Raw genomic sequence first — 20,030 nt, 5'->3', positions numbered from 1 at the left:
CAACTCTCGGTTTTTTGTGTCCCCAAAACTGTTTCTGATTAGTTCATACACATATTCTTTTCTTTAGATTCCGAATATAAGTGAGATCATATGGTACTTGTCTTTCTCTTTCTGACTTATTTCACTTAACATAATGTTCTCTAGATCCATCCATGTTATTGCAAATGATAAGATTTCTTTTTTCTTTATGGCAATAGTGTTTGGGGATTTTGTTGGGTGTCCGATGGACATGTGTCCTATTTGGGAGACCACCTCAGGGATGCTGTGGATGCCTGGTCATGGCATTGTACACCAGAGGCTGGACATTAATGAATGCCAACTATAATTTTATGTGTATAATGTGATGGCTCGGTGTGAAGTCGGGGTGGTGGTGGATGGGGGGAGGGGGGTTCACGGTGTGAGGGATGTAAAAATAAAATAAAATAAAAAGACATAAGAAAAAAAAAAGATGAATACAAGTCATATGTGCACATTTTTCGGCACCCCTGGTAGAAATAGGGATAGATATAAATCATGCTAGGTATATGGAATGAGGTATGAATGGGAAACAACTGAAAAATAAAAATATTAGGTTGGTGCAAAAATAATTGCAGTTTAAATGGTTAAAAACTACAAATACAATTACTTTTGCACCAACCTCATAAAATAATAACTCTAGGGTTCTGGCTTAGACAACGATATCTTTCTTTTAGACAATGATCTTCATCTTTTAAGTGCAGTAATTTCTAAAGGTAATTAATTTTATTAGATAAAAATAACGTCATTTCTACTTTTAACTCAAAATGAATAGGTATGTAAAATTACATACAAGATACATACACCTTACATACAAAATAAACACCTTAACAAATTGGTGCTATTCTTTTAAAATTTTAAATTTAATTTCCCCTTCTATACAGGTATGCCAAAATCATTTCTTAGAATAATGTTGTTTAATGTTTAGTAGTCCACCTACAATTAAAAAAAAATCTTTCCCAATCTCCCAAATATAACCAATTTTATGAACAGACCCCTTTCTTTTCTAAACAACGTATAATTAAAAATACACATACACATACATATCTAAGTAAAATTAAAAAGTACTTTGTACTGTGGAGACAGTACAAAGATAAGTTGTTGCCGGGAGTTATATAGAGGGTTGGAGGAATTTTGGAGCAGTGAGCCTATGTTCTGTATTATACTGTAGTGATGGATGTAATTATACATGAGTCATTTGTCAGAACCCATGGAATATACGGCATCAAGAGTGAACCCTAGTGTAAACCTTAGACTTTGGGTGAGAAAGGTGTGTCGGTGTGGGTTCATTGATTGTAACAAATCAGTTACAATCAGGTGGGGGGGTACTGATAGTGGGGCAGGCTGTGCATGTGTGGGAACAGGGGGTATATGGGAATTCCCTTATACTTACTGCTTCATTTTCTCCGTGAGACTAAAACTGCTCTAAAAACTAACGTCTACTTGGAAAGAAAAAAACGGGAGGAAATGATGAAAAAAGAAAAATATACTATCTATAGATATTTGCTTAAATATTAAAGAGTCCTGAGGTTATTGTGTCATTCTATTACTTCAAACTACACATTTTTATTTTTTCTTTGGTAATGATGAAATATTTCAGAGGCTAATTTAGAAACTAGACAACTAAGATATCACAGAAACGTTTATTTCTTTTCAACACTATTTGTGACAGGCTAAGTAGCAGTATGAAAATTAGAGCGATTAATTAGATACATTTGGGAAGAAGTATCTAAAACTGGGTTTTGCAGTTTTTTTTATACTATTGGTTTTAGGGTATAAAATAGGTTAGAAGTTAATATCACTCTGAAAAGCCCTTCATAGGAGAGTGGAATCAGGACTGGTAGCGATCCAGATGGTGACTTTGGTTGGGGTCAGTATGATTTTGTGCCAGTTTTATTGGGATCTGACAAATTCTCTGATAGACAGAGGGTACCAAAAAAGTGTATGCACATTTTAACAAAGGAAAAAAAAACTATTAAAATTGTAATAATATATATCGATAACAAAAGATGAATACAAGTCACATTTGACTTCTGCAATTACAAGAGGTGCTCAAAGTGGTTACCATCAGCATCCAGACACTTCTAGATTACAGCGAAATCCTGCCTGACCAACGTTGACCAAAGTGTCCACTTGTATTTATTTTTCTGGCACCCCTGGTACATGGAAATACAACATGTGAATGCTTTCATCCGCCAATCACACATACATTTACACATTCGTTATCTAGTCTAATCGTTCATGGAGCTTCCCCCCTTTAGTTATGAAAAATGCTGTCCAAACACGCAAGGCCTTCATTCAAATTGAAGTAACTGTCTAAGAATAGTTTGACATAGCTCCTCTTTACAGTAGACAAATGCTGATGTCATAACCTGCTTATTCTGCGTTCTCCAGTGAGTGGTGGCAGCAGGTGGCCTTAGGTTTAGATTCTTAGAGAATGGGTTGGAATACTAAAATCTGCTCAGTCATGGACACTGGGGTGGAGACTTTTTATGGGCCTTTGGGTTTAAGGATATGTGTTTTGTCTTTTGTTCTTATTTACATTGTCCTCTGAAAATAGTTCTATTTTGATGAAAGTGGTTTTCTCTTGTTTTTTTTTTTTTGAGAACATAGTATTGAAGCTGCACCAAAATATAAAATAATAATTATGCAAAAAAAAGTACTTTGTAGTTTAGCATTTGCATATTCTGAGTCCTTGAAAAAAACCATCCTCATTGTGTCCTTTGGAGCCCTCATTTATACTGCTTCTTCCATCTAAAATATACTTTCTCCTTACCTTATACTGTCCACATTACTCAAGTATAGTAGAAAAAGCATGAACTTGATATTAAACTGAATAGCTCAGATCTTTATTGTACCCTTTCTAATCATGTGACTCTGTAGAAATTACTTGAATCTGTTTCCTTACTTCTAATATGGGTATACTCCCTACCTAATCAAAGTGGTAAGGTAAATTCAGGAAAATGCCATATAAAGCACCTAACTTCAAGGAGATATTCAACAAAATATCAATTTCCTGCCTCTTCCCAACTCTTCGATTCCAGTTCAATTCCAAAAGTTCAATTCCAACTTTCTCAATAAACCATTAGACCTTGTTTTTCTTCCACCTCTTGCTACATTGATAGTCTATGCCACGCAATTCAAGATTTACTGTATATGATCTCAAACTGCTCACTATTAATGTGTTTTAATTGAATACCCGTACATCTAACTCCAAAGTAAGCTTCTTGTGAGTGAAGAACATATTTTTATCTTCTTTTGTATTTCCTCCTACACATAGTAATCTACTAGATATGCAGCCAGCAATTAACATACAATAATCTATGGGCTAAGCAAAGTCAGGCAATGCTAACTTCTAAAAAAAGAGGGAGATCCATGTATACCGATAATAATAAAAAAAATCATTTTAGGGGAGATGATGTCATAGAAATGATGGTGTGAGATGAGCCTCTTGAAATCTTCCCTGGAATTTACAACAAATTGAACAACTGTAATTCCACAAAGGACTCCCTGCCCAGCGGACAAGAAACACTAAAAGATGTGCAACTGAAATTATCTAAAAGTGGGCAAATTGGGTGTGGGGAGGAGGGGGGGAGCGGGAAGTATGAAGATGCAGGTCGCGTGGGCACAAGACGCAGACCTACCGCGGAGCTCCAAACTCTTTATATTCCAGAGCCACCGCAGGCACAGAAGAGGGAAGAATTCGAACTGCCAGTGCTCCCCTTATGGCCCACAGTCCCGCCTGAGGGATCAGTATATAATACAGCTGAATCCAATGCTCACGACAGAGACCTCCAAAAAAAGACTGAGGGAAGAAGGGTGAAAACACCAGTTTAAGCCCTCACTGCCAAGCAGAGGACCGAAGACTTAGGCACAGAGACTAGCTGACCCCTCCCGATCCTCCCAGAGCTCAACCCACTCCCCCCTGCACAGTGCTAGAAATGAATGACAGCAGTGTCAGATCAAAAGAACAGAATATTTGCAGTTCTGAGAACTGTGGTCCACAGCCACTGACTCACAGCCAACTAGTTCCAGGGAAGGGGAGGGAGCCCTGGGGATGCGCTGGTGGTCTCCACCATTGCTCACAGCACACCCTGCTACCATCCCCACCTATCTGCAGCTGCCTGCAGGGGTAAACAGAGCCACTGAAACACAAAGGCCCTGAATCTGGTGCAGGAAGAGCTTCTGAACTTTAGGAGCTTTCCACATCCCCCAAAGGAGGCGATGCCCTGAAACCCAGGCAACCTACTCAAAGAAGAGAAGCCCACTTCCGAGGAAATCCCCCCACTGTGTGAGAAGCCAGGACAGTGCAGAGAAAATATAACACTACAGCGTGAGAGAGAATTAAACGCTGCAGATGGAAAGAAAATACAGCATTCTACCAACACCTACTGGAAAGCAAAGGAAAAGACCTCTTCCTACCAACCTGCGGCAGAACTGACTCCAGTAGATGTCGAGTAAGAAAAATAATAAATCACTAACTGCCGTGAGTAACCAAGGTAACAAGGAAGCTCAAAGAAAATGAAAAGTCTCCAGAAAAGGAAGACGGGGAAACATGTGACTTAAGAGACAGAATTTAAGATTGCAGTTCTGAAAAAACTCAACGAGCTACAAGAAAACACAGACAGGCAGTCTAATGAACTCAGAAACACAGTCAAAGAACAAAATGAACATTTTACCAAAGAGATTGAAATTTTAAACAGAGTCAAAGATAATTTCTGGAGATTAAGAACTCAATAAAATAAATGAAGAATGAAATAGCCTGCTTAGGTAGTAGAGTTGATCAGATGGAGGAAAGCATCAGTGACAACGAAGATCGAATCTGGAAATGACAAAGATGGAAGAGAGAGACTTGATAGTTAAAAGAAATTCTACAAAACCTTTCTGACAACATCAAAAAGAGCAAATTAAGAATAATGGTCATACTTGAAGGAGAAGAAAGGGAGAAGGGAAATAGTTGACAAGAACTTCCCAAACTTGTAGAAAGAAGTGGATCCTCGAATCGCAGAAGCAAATAGAACACCTAATTACTTCAACCCTAACAGACCTTCTCCAAGGCACATTGGATTGAAGCTGTCTAAAATTAACAACAAGGGGCCAGCCTGGTGGCTCAGGTAGTTGGAGCTCCGTGGTCCTAATGGTGAAGGCTGCCAGTTCGAATCCCACATGGGCAAGTGGGCGCTCAACCTCAAGGTTGCCTGTTCGATTCCTCGACTCCTGCAAGAGATGTTGGCCTCCGCGCCCAGCAATTAAGATTGAACACAGCACCTTGAGCTGAGCTGCCGCTGAGGTCCCGGATGGCTCAGTTGGTTGGAGTGCGGGCTCTCAACCACAAGGTTGCCGGTTTGACTACCGCAAGGGATGGTGGAATGTGCCCCCTGCAACTAGTAACGGCAACTGGACCTGGAGCTGAGCTGCGCCCTCCAAAACCAAGATTGAAAGGACAACAACTTGACTTGGAAAAAGTCCTGGAAGTACACACTGTTCCCCAATAAAGTCCTGTTCCCCTTCCCCATTAAACATTTTTAAAAAATTAACAACAAACAAATTATCCTCAAGGCAGCCAGGGAAAAGAACACGGTAACCTACAAAGGAAAGCACATTAGTTTATCATCAGATTTTTCAGGAGAAACTATCAAAGCCAGGAGGGAGTGGACTCAAATATTCAAACTAATGAAAGGAGAAATTATGAGCCAAGAATAATGTATCCAGCAAATATATCTTTTAGATATGAAGGAGGAATAAAGACCTTTCCAGACATCTACAAGCTGAGGAAATTTCTGACACATGACCTGTACTACAAAAAATACTGAAGGCTATTCAACCAAAATAAATAGGAATATGTGTGACAACAAAAACATAAAATGGGGGCGAGGACACGTCTGAAAGTGGCATAAGGGAATGGAGCAAGTAAGACTGCTGCAGAAAATGGAACACTATAAATATGAAACTTTCTTTTACATAAACTTAATGGTAACCACTCAAAAAAAATCCAGAACTGAAATATATAACATTAGAAAAAGAGGGAAAAATCATATTATATCACCACATTAAAATAACAGACAGCAACAAAAAGCCAAAGAAACAATGCAGACACAGTCCTACCAGTAAACCAAAGATAGAAATATGGGAAATCCTCATGTATCAAAATCACCCTAAATGTAAATGGACTGAACCAACCAATAAAAAGCACAGAGTAGCAGATTGGATCAATAAACTAAACCCAACCATATGCTGTCTCCAAGTGACACATCTCAGCTACAAGGACAAGCATAGACTCAAAGTGAAAGGGTGGAAATTCATACTCCAAACAAATGGTATCCAGAGATAATCAGGTTTAGCCATACTGATATTAGATGAAGCAGATGAAACAGACTTCAATAAAAAGGCAACAAGAGACATAGATGGACATTTCATAATGATAAAGAGAACTATAAAACAAGAAGACACAGTCATCAACATTTGTGCCCCTAATCAGGGAGCACAGAAATATACTAAGCAACCATTAACAGAACTAAAGGGAGAAACTGACCAAATCACAACTATACTAGGGGACCTAAATACATCATTGACAGCTATGGATAGATCATCCAAAAAGAAGATAAATAACGAAATAGCAGCCCTAAATGACACCTTAGATGAAATGGACATTTATAGAGCACTTCATCTTAGAACATCAGACTATACATTACTTTCTAGTGCACATGAAACATTCTCAAGCATTGACCATATATTGGGACATAAAACTAGCCTCAGCAAATTTAAGAAGATTGAAGTCATACCAACCATATTATCTGACCAGAAGGCTTTGAAATTGGATACCAACTGCAAAAAGAAAGCATAAAAACACCACAAATATGTCGACATTAATCAAAATGTTTTTTAAAAATGAAGGTGTCAAAGAAGAAATGATAGCAGAGATCAAAAGATACACAGAAACAAATGACAATGAAAATACATCCTACCAAAATTTTGGGGATGCAGCGAAAACAGCGTTAAGAGAGAAATTTATAACATTACAGGCCTATCTAAAGAGAGAAGAAAAATCCCAGATGAGTAACCTCACGTTAAACCTTAAAGAACTTGAAAAAGATGAACAAATGAAACCCAAACTCAGCTGAAGGATGGAAATAATAAAATTAGAGCAGACTAAATGAAATAGAGAACAAAAGAACAATAGAAGAAAATTAATGAGACAACTGGTTGTTTGAAAACAATAAAATTGACAAACCCTTGGCTAGACTCAGTAAGATAAAAGAGAGAAGACATTAGTTAACAAAATCAGAAAAGAAAAAGGGGAAGTTATCACGGACACCAAAGAAATACAAAGGACCATGCAAGAATACTATGAAGGACTATATGCCACCAAATTCAATAACCTAGAAGAAATGGACAAGTTCTTAGAAACATATAGCCTTCCAAGCCTGAACCATGAAGAACTGGAAAATCTGAACAGACCGATCACCAATAACGAAATTGAATCAGTCATCCAAAAGATTCCCAACAGCAAAAGTCCAGGACCAGATGGATTCACTAGTGAACTCTACCAAATCTTCAAAGAGGATCTAATAACAATCCTGCTCAAACTCTTCCAAAAAATTGAAGAAGAGTCAGTACTCCCTAACTCATTTTATGAGGCCAACATTACCCTGATACCAAAACCTGGTAAGGACAACACAAAAAAAGAAAACTACAGACCAATATCTCTGATGAATAAAGATGCAAAAATCCTAAACAAAATTCTGGCAAATCGAATACAACAATGCATTAAAAAGATTATTCATCACGACCAAGTGGGGTTCATCCCCAGGGCACAAGGATGGTTCAACATCCACAAATCGATCAATGTGATACATCACATAAACAAAATAAAAAACAAAAATCATGTGATTATATCAGTTGATGCAGAAAAAGCATTTGACAAGATACAACATCCATTTATGATTAAAACAATACAATAGGTATAGAAAGAAAATAACTTAACATAATAAAGGCCATATATGACAAGCCCTCAGCTAATCTCATAATTAATGGTGAAAAGCTGAAGCCTTTTGCTCTACGTTCAGGAACACGACAGGGCTGTCCCCTATAACATCTGCTTTTCAACATAGTGTTGGAAGTCCTTGCCAGAGCCATCAGGCAAGAGAAAGAAATAAAAGGCACCCAATTTGGGAATGAAGAAGTTAAATTATCACTCTTTGCAGATGACATGATGCTATACATAGAAAATCCTAAAGACTCCAGTAAAAAGCTGTTAGAAATAATCAACGAATACAGTAAAGTTTCTGGCTACAAAGTCAATGTACAAAAGTCCATTGCATTCCTATATACTAGCAATGAAATCTCAGAAAAAGAAATACAAAAAACAATTCCCTTTGCAATTGCGCCAAAAAGAGTAAAATACCTAGGAATAAACATAACCAAGGATTTGAAGGACCTATATGCTGAGAACTATAAGACATTTTTGAAAGAAATTGAAGAAGACACAAAGAAATGGAAAGACATTCCATGCTCATGGATTGGAAGAATCAACATAGTTAAAATGGCCATAACACCCAAAGCAATATACACATTTAATGCAATCCCCATCAAAATCCCAATGACATTTTTTTAAAGAAATAGAAAAAAAAATCATCAGATTTGTTTGGAACCACAAAAGACCCCGAATAGCCAAAGCCATCTTAAGAAAAAAGAACAGTACTGGAGGTATCGCACTCCTTGACTTTAGCTTGTACTACAGGGCTACAATAATCAAAGCAGCATGGTATTGGCAGAAAAACAGACACATAGACCAATAGAATAGAATTGAGAACCCAGTAAGAAAACCACATAAATATGGACAGATAATTTTTGACAAAGAAGCTAAAAACATACAATGGAGGACAGACAGCCTCTTCAATAAATGGTGCTGGGAGGATGGGAAAGCCACGTTCAAAAGGAGGACACTAGACTTCTACCTCTCACCATTTACCAAAATAAACTCTAAATGGATGAAAGACCTAAACATAAGACCTGAAAAAATAAACTGCATAGAAGAAAACATAGGTACTAAACTTATGGACCTGGGGTTCAGAGAGCATTTTATGAATTTGACTCCAAAGGCAAGGGAAGTAAAAGCTAAAATAAATGAATTGGATTATATGAAACTAAAAAGCTTCTGCACAGGAAAAAAACCATCAACAAAATAAAGAGGAAACCAACCGAATGGGAGAAGATTTTTGCAAACAGTGCCTCCGATAAGGGGCTAATATCCAAAATATACAAGGAACTCATGAAGCTCAACAACAAAAAAACAAATAACCCAATTGAAAAATGGTCAGAAGACCTGAAGAGACATTTCTCCAAAGAGGACATACAAATGGCCAATAGACATATGAAAAAATGCTCAACATCACTAATCATAAGAGAAATGCAAATGAAAACCACAATGAGATATCACCTCACCCCAGTCAGAATGGCTTTCATCAACGAAACAAATAGTAACAAGTGTTGGAGAGGCTGTGGAGAAAAAGGAACCCTCATACACTGTTGGTGGGAATGCAGACTGGTGCAGCTGTTGTGGAAGGCAGTGTGGTGGTTCCTCAAACAATTACGAATAGAATTACTATATGACCCAGCAATCCCTCTCCTGGGTATCTGCCCCAAAAATTTGAAAACATTTATAAAGACTCGTGTGCTCCAATATTCACTGTATCTTTGTTTACGGTGGCCAAGACATGGAAACAACCAACGTTTCTTTCCATAAATAATGATTGGATAAAGAAGTTGTGGCATGTATTATGTATGCAGAATGGAATACTATTCTGCCATAGGAAAAGATGAAATAGTACCATTTGTGACAACATTCTTGAGATTATGCTGAGCGAAATGAGTCAGACAGAAAAAGGAGAGATCCAAATAGTTTCACTCATATGTGGTATACAAAACTGAAAACAACAAAAGAACAAGACAAACACATGAAGAAACAAAAACTCATAGACACAGACGATAGTTTAGTGCTTACTAGAGCGTAAGGGGTAGGGAGGGGATAGTAGATGAGGGTAAAGGGGGTCACATACATGGTGATGGAAAGAGAACTGACTCTGGGTGGTGAATACACAATGTGATAAATAGATGATGTATTACAGAACTGTACACCTGAATTCTATGTAACTTTACTAAGAATTGTCACTCTAATAAACTTTAATTAAAAAAGAATCATTTCTATTTATGTTAATATCATGGTCTTGACACCATATTGTCACATAGGTCTTCCTCATTCTTTTAAACTATGTACTGCCACTGTCAATATATTTCAAGATAGACTGTAGAGTCAAAATTACTTAAAAGCACATAATAGCATATACAGTATGATTTTATTTAGAAATAATTTATTTTGTCTATACACAAAAATGTTTGTGATTATGTATACCAAAGCAACAATAGTAATTATCTCTTTAAATGAGGAAAAAACACTATATTTCTACTTTAGTAACATTTTTATTGTATATTGTTAATTTTTACTATGGGCACGTATTACTTTAATAAATGTTAATTGTTTTTTAAAGATGTGCCCGTCTCTGCCTTTCTCACCCTTTCTCTTGAAGCAAGGTTATAAGTACATAAGTCACAGATAGATACTATTATCACTTACAAGAGCAATACTTACTTTTTGGTTGAAAAGTTTTGTTGTCGTCCATCAAGTTTCAGAGTCACCTAAGCACCAACATAGGACACCAATGAATTTTATGAATTACTTTAACACCAAATATTGAAGCATGAAACTCAAGATTCCTAATTCTTTGAGTCTGATTTTGATCTGGAGCAAACTCACCATGTGACTCCAGACAAGGTAGCAAGTTAGTTGTTAGTTTTCTGCCCTATAAAATAAAGATACCTACTATTAGGGTGGATTTGTTAAATTAAGTGTACACACATTTAATACTTCTACAAAAAGCTTACCTTTTGAGTTTGACGTGCTTGATATATACACGCTACCTACTGTCCATAATTGGTTCATTTCTGAATGAATGCAAATTTAGTGAATAAAATGAATGCATTAAAATTTATTACTTGAAGAATCTGATGAATTATTAAATTACAAATAATCTTTGAAAGGCATCCTTTTGTAAAGATGAGTAATCACCCTATAAATTATGTTCTAATATGTCTGAATTTTGAAATGCTAAGTGACATTAATCTTTAACTGTTTTATTTTTCACATCAGAAATAAATGTAATTATGATATATTATATACTATTTATTATATATTATATATTCCAAGAAATTTTTATTTTTTTTGTTTGTTTGTTGTTTTTTATTTTTCGGCACCGCACGGGCCCCGAGGGCCAAAAATAATCGGGGCTCGGGAGAGAGGACGGTCCGGGCCGCACAGATTTCAGGCCCTGAGGGGGGGTGTGGAGGCGTGTGGGGGGGGTGGCCGACGCAAGGGATTGCGAGGCGGCAACCGGTGCTGCAAACGGCAGCTGAAAAATGGCTCCAGGAAGCTGCTTATATTGTGTTTTTTATCAACACTTAGAAAAATAGTTGGATAAATTTCATCATAGATTAATTTATTAAAAAATATTTACTCATTGCCTTCTGCACTCAAGGTAATGTGCTCAGTTCTAGGGAAAAAATTAAGCTGAATAAATCATAGTCCTTGCCTTCAGCAGTTTACAATCTTATGTCTACGGTTCTTCGGGCTTTTAACAAAGCTGTTACACTAAACATTATAAAAAAAAACCCATTTAGTTTCTTTAAACAGGAATTTGTATTCTGAATTCTCAGGCACATACTACATATTTACATACAAAATAAACATACTTTAAAAAGCTTTTTCAGTTATAAACCAAAAGTAAAAAAAAATAGACATCACAAACACAAAGTATTAGGATAAACAGCTAACTGAGTCTTCACATTTGTCTTTACCCTTAGACTGCAAAAGCAAACTTTCCTGGTTTTTTTTCCATTTCAAATTCCAAATTATTTAGACTGAATTAGACCAAAGGAGGGGGAACTACTTTAACTCCAGAAGAGGTTCATGCTATAAATGTGTGAATTACTATTACAATCTCTAGTAAATTCAGTACGTAAGTAACTTTCCCTAGCTCTGAGGTTTGACTATTCAAATCTCTTTAACTCAATTATTTGAATAATTATCACTTGTCCAGCAACTATAATTAAGGTAATGCATATGTTAAATAGATGAATACATGACAATTCTTGCTCAGCATTAAGGACCTATTGCTGCCAAGAATACACAATATTTTTTAAGAGTCACAACTGCACAGCCTGTGTGACTCATATAGAACACTTTTATTAAATGATCATGTAAAATGTCTATTGGCACAAATATCCTAAAATTAGTACTAAATGTACAACTAGTATATATAAATAAGTCCTATCTACTGCCTATGACTACAGAGATGGCTTTTGGGGCCCATCGCAGCCAACAAGGAGCCTCAATTGGTACACTGACAAACACTTTAAAGAGTCAGAAATCCTCAGATGCCATTTAGAATTACAACTTCAGTCTAAAGCTGTGCTACCCAATAAGGTAATTGAGCCCTCCAAAACTATCACCACAAAAACTCTCAAGTCAAACCTCAGAGTTTTGGTGGCAGGGCAAATAATTCTAGGGGAGATTAAATCATCTGTCAGAGAATTGCAATATCCAGTAAAACATGCAGTGAGAATCTTGGAGCTCCTATAATAGCAACTCCAGGTGTTTTCTAGGTCCTGCAACTCAAGAGTTGGCATCAAAATAAGCAGAAGAGTAAAGAACTCGTCGCTTCAGCTATTGACACTATGCTCAAATTTAATACACTGTTTCTATGGGGGGAGGGAATGAATTCCAAGTAACTGACTTTCAAGTAACTGACAAACACCTCTTTGGACACATCCATTCAGTTTTTGGTGACTGCCTGTATAAATTATAATTAATATTTTTTGTTTTCATCTTTTATATATTTGAAATCCAACATTCTTTTAAGAGTTCATTCTACAAAAATTAAAAAAATAATGGATTAAAATAGTTCAAATGGTAAATTGTATGTTATGTATATTTTACCACAAGAAAAATATTTTAAAAATTAATGGAAACCATTTCACACCACTAAGATGGCTATGATAAAAAAGACAGATAACAAACGTTGGCAAGGATATGGAGAAATGGGAACCCTTATACATTGCTGGTGAGAATATGAAATGGTGCAGACACTGTGAAAAACACTTTGGCACTTCCTCACAAAGTTAAACAAAAAGTTACCATATGAATCAGCAATTCCACTCCTACCAAGAGAACTGAAAATATATGTCCACACAAAAACTTGTACAGAAATGTTCACAGCAGCATTACTGATAATAGCCAAAAAGTAGAAACCGAAATGTCTGGCTGATGAATAGGTAAACAAAATGTGACATACCTATACTATGCAATAATATCCAGTCATAAAAAGGAATGAAGTACTGATACATACTACAATATGGATGGACCTGGAGAACATTATACTAAGTGAAAGAAGCCAGTCAAAAAGACCACGTATTCTATGATTTCATTTATATGAAATTTCCAGAAACAGCAAATCCATAAAGACAGAAAGTAGAATAGTAGTTGCTTAGGGTTGGGAGGGTTGGGGAGAAATGGGGAATGGCTCCTAATGGGTATGGGGTTTCTTTTTGGGATGATAGACACATTTTAAAACTGTGGTGATGGTCGGACAGCACTATGAATATACTAAAACCATTGAATTATACACTTCAAATGGGTGAATGTATGTTATATGAATTATTCTCAATAAGGCTGTTAAGAAAATAATAAGCTGGTAGGATATAAAGCTGGGAGTGGTGGAGTTACTATGTGGAGAACGACTGCCTGAAAAGAAGCCAACCAAGAGAAGAGCAAAGCCATAAGACTCTGGAGTAGAGAAATAGAGGGTAGGGAAGGGAGACGTTCAAATTCTGATATCATTTAAACACCTGAAGCTAGCCATGCTTGAAGCATATTGACTACTAAGACATTTCAGTTAAGAGGAAATAATTGTTTATTTTTGAGCTGGGTTTCTGGTACTTCTATTGAAGAGCAATAACGCATTTACCAATGGATTACTCCAACATTTTTTAAACTAACAAATGTCTGGGGAAAACATATATTCCAGATGGTGCAACTGAGTTCTAAAACAATATATTGTTTTGCTTTCTATCTAAAAAATTAACATTAGCATGCTCTGGAATCATCTAGATGGCCACCTTATAACTATGCTGTCCCATAATTTCAGTACTCATGGTTTTAAAAATTGAGATATAATTGACATATAACATTATATTAGTTTCAGGTGTACAACATAATGATTCAATTTATGTATGTTGTGATCACAATAAGTCTACTTAACATCCATCACCACAGTTACAATTTTTTTTTCTTGTAATGAAAACTTTTAAGATCTACTCCCTTAGTAACTTTAAAATATTCAATAATCTTTTTAATTACAGTCAACACTCTGTACATTACATCCGCAGGACTTATTATATAACTGGAAGTTTGTATCTTTTGACCACTTTCCCCCAATTTACCCACCTCCCAACTCCCACCCCTGGCAACCATCAGTTGTTCTCTGTATTATGAGTTTGTTTTTTTAGATTCCACATATAAGTGAGATCAAACAGTAGTTTTCTTTCTGTATGACTTATTACACTTAGCATAATGCCCTCAAGGTCCATCTATGTTGTTGCAAATAGTAGGATTTCCTTTTTTTATTTAACGACTCAATAATGTTCCATTGCGTATATATACACATACACACATCTTCTCCACTCATCCCTCGATGGATGCTTATGTTGTTACCATGTCTTGGCTATTGTAAATAATGCTGCAATAAACTTGGGGGTGCAGATATCCTTTCAAGTTAGTGTTTTTGTTTCCTTTGGATAAACACCCAGAAGTGGAATTGCTGGATCCTATCAGTACTCATGCTTTAGTCTGTATTTACTATTGCATTGTCATCAAGTACTATAACTTTTACTGCTGCTGGCTAATAATAAAACATCAGAGGGAGAGAATATCTTAATGATGCATTAGCACAATGACAATATGGTTAGCTATAGAAATGAAGGTATTGCAAAGGTTCAAATATAAAAATATTGGTATTGTTCAGATAAATATGAATTATAGGTATTAAAAGCTCAATAAAAGTAGGCAAGAACTGTTACAACAAAATATATTATTCATCCAATGTATTAAAGTTTATTCAAACAGCATTGATTTTGTAATTTTGATTACTTTGTTCTACGGTTGTATAAGTGCTCTAAGAATATTTTAAAGATTTTAAGTAGGAGGGTGTCTGCAAAAACCTTTTTCTTATAACAGGAATTAACTTGTCCAGTACTCAAATCAAAGAAAACTGGATTATACCCTTTGGTTCCTTAGACAATTTCACTAGCACCTAAGCAATTCACTCTCAAACCAGGTTTTGAGAACAAATCACATATATGAAGTCGTACAACTAAGTTTGCGAACTCATCCTAGTTAAAGTGCTACATACCTCACTGCTGAATATCACTATGGTCACCTTCGAAGCACCACCCTTGGGAAGTTATGCCAGCACCTAGTTCACGCTTCAAAGCAATTTTGAAAGCATCAGAGCTGTCATATTACTCTTGATATCCTGAATGTCATTAAAATGTCTTTTGATATTTCCTTTATCTTCAGGTAAAGTAAGAAGTCATTGGGGGCCATATTGGGTGAGTAGGGAGGGCGTTCCAATAGTTATTCGTTTACTGGCTAAAAGCTCGCTCACAGACAGTGCCATGTGTGCTGGTGCATTGTTGTGATGCAAGAGCCATGAATTGTTGGTGAAATGTTCAGGTTGTTCTCGTGTAACTTTTTCAAGCAGACTTTTCAGCACTTCCAAAGAGTAAACTTGGTTAACTGTTTGTCCAATTGGTACAAATTCATAATGAATAATCCTTCTGGTATGAAAAATGTCAGCACCATTGTTGTAACAAGTTCGCGAACTTAATTGTCAGACTGCATAAATTAGAAGTGAAACAGGCTCACCATTTTTTGTCCAAGTGGGAATTATTTGTTTTCTTGAAAGCCTGAACACATGAAGTCCAAGTACATTTTGAGAAGATATTTCTTTAATAACTTTATTATTTTGCCCCTAATTTTATTTAGGTTTTCAACTTTTGTCTCTGTAGAAAATAGCTAGTTGACACTATGATTTAAAATTTATTAGCATAATACTCTGCAAAGAGTGCCTATATTTTAAAAAGTTTTCTTTTCGTTAAGTCTTTGGGATGGGGCACTATAGTAAACCTTACTTTCTGCAAAGTAATTTTCATATTATATTCAGGCTAAAGATTTTATCTATAAAAACATGCTTTTGCTGTAATTCATATGTAAAATAACATGGAAAAAAGACTAATGCATAATTGGCCTTTCAAAGCCAAACTATATAATATATTTAATAAGTTTCATAAGATTTCCTATAATTACTAATTCCTAAAATAACCTCAGGAAGTATTAATTCACACCTTACAGGGGTAAATTTTATACACTAGTGAAAATATCAAGTAAAAATATGAAGAACAATGATGGGAACACTAGACATAGGGGCTGAATAACTAAGTGGGAATTTGGAGTCTACCATTTTTCGTTGCCCAATCTATAGAATATTTAATCAACCTCTTTGGGCTTAGCTTTTCTATATGTAAAATGAACACATTCCTTGAAGCACTACTGGGAAAGCAAAGCACCTGAAAAATTACTATATAGTATTTTGCACTAAAAAAATTCTAGTTTATGTAACGAACTGTTAAAATACTGTCACAAATAAAGTATTACAGATCAATAGTTCTCAAACATTTTGATCTCAAGAACTCTTCATTTTTAAAACTTAAGGACCTCGATGAGTTTTTCATTTATGGGGATTATATCTATTGAAACTTAACATATTAGAAATTGAAACTCTTAAAAAATTTAGTATGTATTAGTTTATTTAAAGCAATAATAAGCCTAATACACTTTCATATAACTTTAATGAAAATAACTATTTTGTAAAACAAAAAAGAGAAGGGTGGCACTGATTACATTTTTGCAAATGTCTTTCCTATTTATCTTAATAAAAGACATTTGGATTCTTTAATCAGCTTCTGAAATGTATCTTGTGTATCTAAGCACATACAAACAAGTACACCATGTCTAAATCCTTATTAAATATCTAATAAGTTTGGTTTCACTATTTCTTTACTAAGTTAACTGTAAACTAAGTTAAAATATAAAAACTAAAATAAAAAAGTTATAGTGATGACTATTTTTCCTGAATTATTCAGGATTTAAAAAAACACTCCTTAAAAGAAAACTGCTTTGCAGAGAATGAATCAAAAGTCTAGACATACACTTTTGATAGAAATTACTGAGTAAACCAAGTCTCCCTGAGTCATTATTTAAAACAACCTGACTGAAAACCAAAAATTTTTAAGTTGCTCTTGAAGCAGGAAGACAGAAAAAAAAAATCAGAGTTATATATTTAATTAGTGAATAGGTTATAAATAGCATTTCTGATCTTTGGAAAGTTACGTTTGAAATAACATGTTTTCAATATAAATTTCCAATATTTTATCTGTCACCAAAACTATGGATTACATTCTATTTACAAAAATTGCTATTCATTCTGGTATTTCCCCTGTCCAATTAGTATAACAAAAGCAATAAAAAACATTTTGGTATAGTTCTAAATGTCCTCCTGAATAAGGAGAACAAATAGGAGAGAAGAGGAGGGACAGAATCATCTATCCTTTCCCCCTTACTCACATCTTCAACTAAAAAAGCTGATGCTAAGTAGTAAAACACTCGGATAAAGAAATTGATTGGACTAGAAAATGTAACTGAAGAAAATAGGTTGAAAAGAGGAAGCTGAAATTTGGAGCCCTTTCAATATTAGAACTTTTTAAAATGGCTTATTCTTTAACTTTCCAACATGCTTGGAAATAATAACAATAGTATTTAAATACTAAAAAGTTGAAAAGATAAGAAGCCTTAAAAATAAAAATAAAAAGACAAGGAGAATTGAAAAATATTTGTTTTTTTAGGTGAGCCCCCTTGTTTATTCTTCTTTACCACCTCACTCACATAAAAAAATGGGACACAATACAGTAGATTGAATATTGGGTGAAGAGTTAGGAGACCTAAGTTTAAGAACCCATCCTATCAATTCTTAGCCATTATGACGTCAGTAAAGCTTTTTCCTTGAGGCTGTTTCCTCACCTTCTAAACAGTTTTATCAACACCCCATAGCCCACCTCAAAATGGGTGATATCAATGAATATACAAATACAAGATACACATATAGAAACGCAATTGTAGTAGAATTTGTCCTGATGTTAAAACACCAAGGGCATACGGCCCAACTTAATTTTATAAGCAACCCAGTGCCTTCATCGGTTGGTAAAGTTTATCCTTAAGAATACAGCTCGAGTTATCACCCCCTAAAGCAGGACATCGCACAAATGCTGAGACTTTTGTAGTTTAAAACTCTATTTTTTGGTTTCAATTTTATGTTTAACGGCACTAAAAGACATTAAAACTCACAGTCCAAAACTGAAAACAAAAAAGGCAAAATTTAAGTTCACATATTAAATAAAGGAAAACCTAAAAATACTTTGCAAACAAAGAGAATCCTTTGGATGAATCTCTCCCGTGATTGCAGAAGCTGGTGCACTTGACATTTCCTTTTGATATCACCTTAATAAAAGCATCAAGACTTGAGATGAGTTAAGAGGAACTCCCTTCATGTCTAGAGAAGGGTAAAACCTCAGAATGAGATATTTTTTCCCCGTTAAGTAAAACATGCAAAGCTCAGTTAAAAAGAAACACACACAAAATGTGTATCCAACTCTACCCCCCAGGGCTCTTCTCCTCTAGACAATAACGGAATGGAACACGAATTCTATGACGGAGGAGCGAAGTCTGTTTGGCAAGAACAAGGGTATGAGCACTACATGACCAGTAACCTCGGTGGGGGGAACCTGGACAGAAAAAATGGGCCCAAGAGCCCCTGAAGCCTGAAAGTTTAGAACCCTCTCTGGTCTCCTTTCCTAGGACTTTAGAGACTTGGCGGTGGGCGGGTCTCGCCAAATACCGGAATCGAATGTACAAAAGACCAAAGCGAGAAAAAAAAGCCCAAATCAGTCCGGGGACAGACAGACACACAGGCCCCGGGAGAGGAGGACGCAGAGGCAGCGGCTCCGCGCAGCCACGGCCTGAGCTGCCCGCCAAACCAAGCCGCCGAGCAGCCAGTCCCCGATAGCCCTCCCCCACCAGGGCTGGCGCAAGATGGTGGCCCACCCAGAATCGCGCCACCGCGCCCGTCCCCTCCCCCGCGCCCGGGAGATCCCCGCGACCAACGCCGGCATCCAGACCCTCAATCTGCCTCCTTCCTCACCGCCAGGCCGCCACGGCTACCCGAGAGGAAAGCGATCGTGGCCGCGCGCGCGAGAGACTGCCCGCTTTCGCGCTTTCTCGCAGCGCCGACGGGGTGGTGGACACTTACCGCGAGCAGAACAGGTCGGCCAGACTGGGACTCTAAGGAGGAAAAAGAGGAGGAGGAAAGGGAGGAGCGCGAAAACACCAGGCAGCAGCCAGCAACAGCAGGGGCCTCCGGCGATTCGCAGCGCAGAATGAGCGCCTCTTACCATGGCAAACGGATATAACCACACGCGCTGCCTCATGGGTAGACCCCAGCTCTTCCTCCTCCCCCCACCCCTCCCCGCACATCCGGGTTTCTTTTCTAACAGACTAAGAGGGGGGCGGAGAGAACGTGCGCAGGGCTTTACCTTTTCTCCGACGCAGCGGCATTCCGGCCCCGGACGCGAGACCAGCGGCGCCAATGCCGATCTTTTCAGTAAGCCTGCTGTCCAATCCCGGTTGCAATTCCAAACTCCGGTCTGTACGCCGTATCTGAGTTCATGGAAACGTGAATTCTGGATCCTCCCTGTGTGAAAGGTTTAGAGACACCTATTTAAAAACAAAACAA

General features: G+C 36.7%; 1 protein-coding gene across 2 annotated transcripts in view; it reads right to left on the bottom strand.

Annotated features, from left to right (window-relative positions):
• ZNF280C (zinc finger protein 280C) overlaps positions 1-19,744 on the bottom strand; it is a 62,647-nt gene extending 42,903 nt beyond the window's left edge. The window contains exons 1-3 of one of the 2 annotated variants that reach the window (XM_081042489.1): positions 19,548-19,744; positions 10,829-10,874; positions 10,664-10,710 (exon numbers count right to left, since the gene is read on the bottom strand). In XM_081042489.1, coding sequence (XP_080898615.1) covers positions 10,664-10,694 — 31 coding nt within the window. In that variant the 5' untranslated portion in view covers positions 10,695-10,710; positions 10,829-10,874; positions 19,548-19,744. The remainder of the gene's footprint in view (positions 1-10,663; positions 10,711-10,828; positions 10,875-19,547) is intronic. The other variant, XM_081042488.1, reaches the window with a different exon arrangement.
• Between the last annotated feature and the right edge of the window lie 286 nt (positions 19,745-20,030).

Source organism: Rhinolophus hipposideros (assembly GCF_964194185.1).
Source record: "Rhinolophus hipposideros genome assembly, chromosome: X".
Classification (NCBI taxonomy): Eukaryota; Metazoa; Chordata; class Mammalia; order Chiroptera; family Rhinolophidae; genus Rhinolophus; species Rhinolophus hipposideros.
This window is presented reverse-complemented; position numbering and strand designations above follow the sequence as displayed.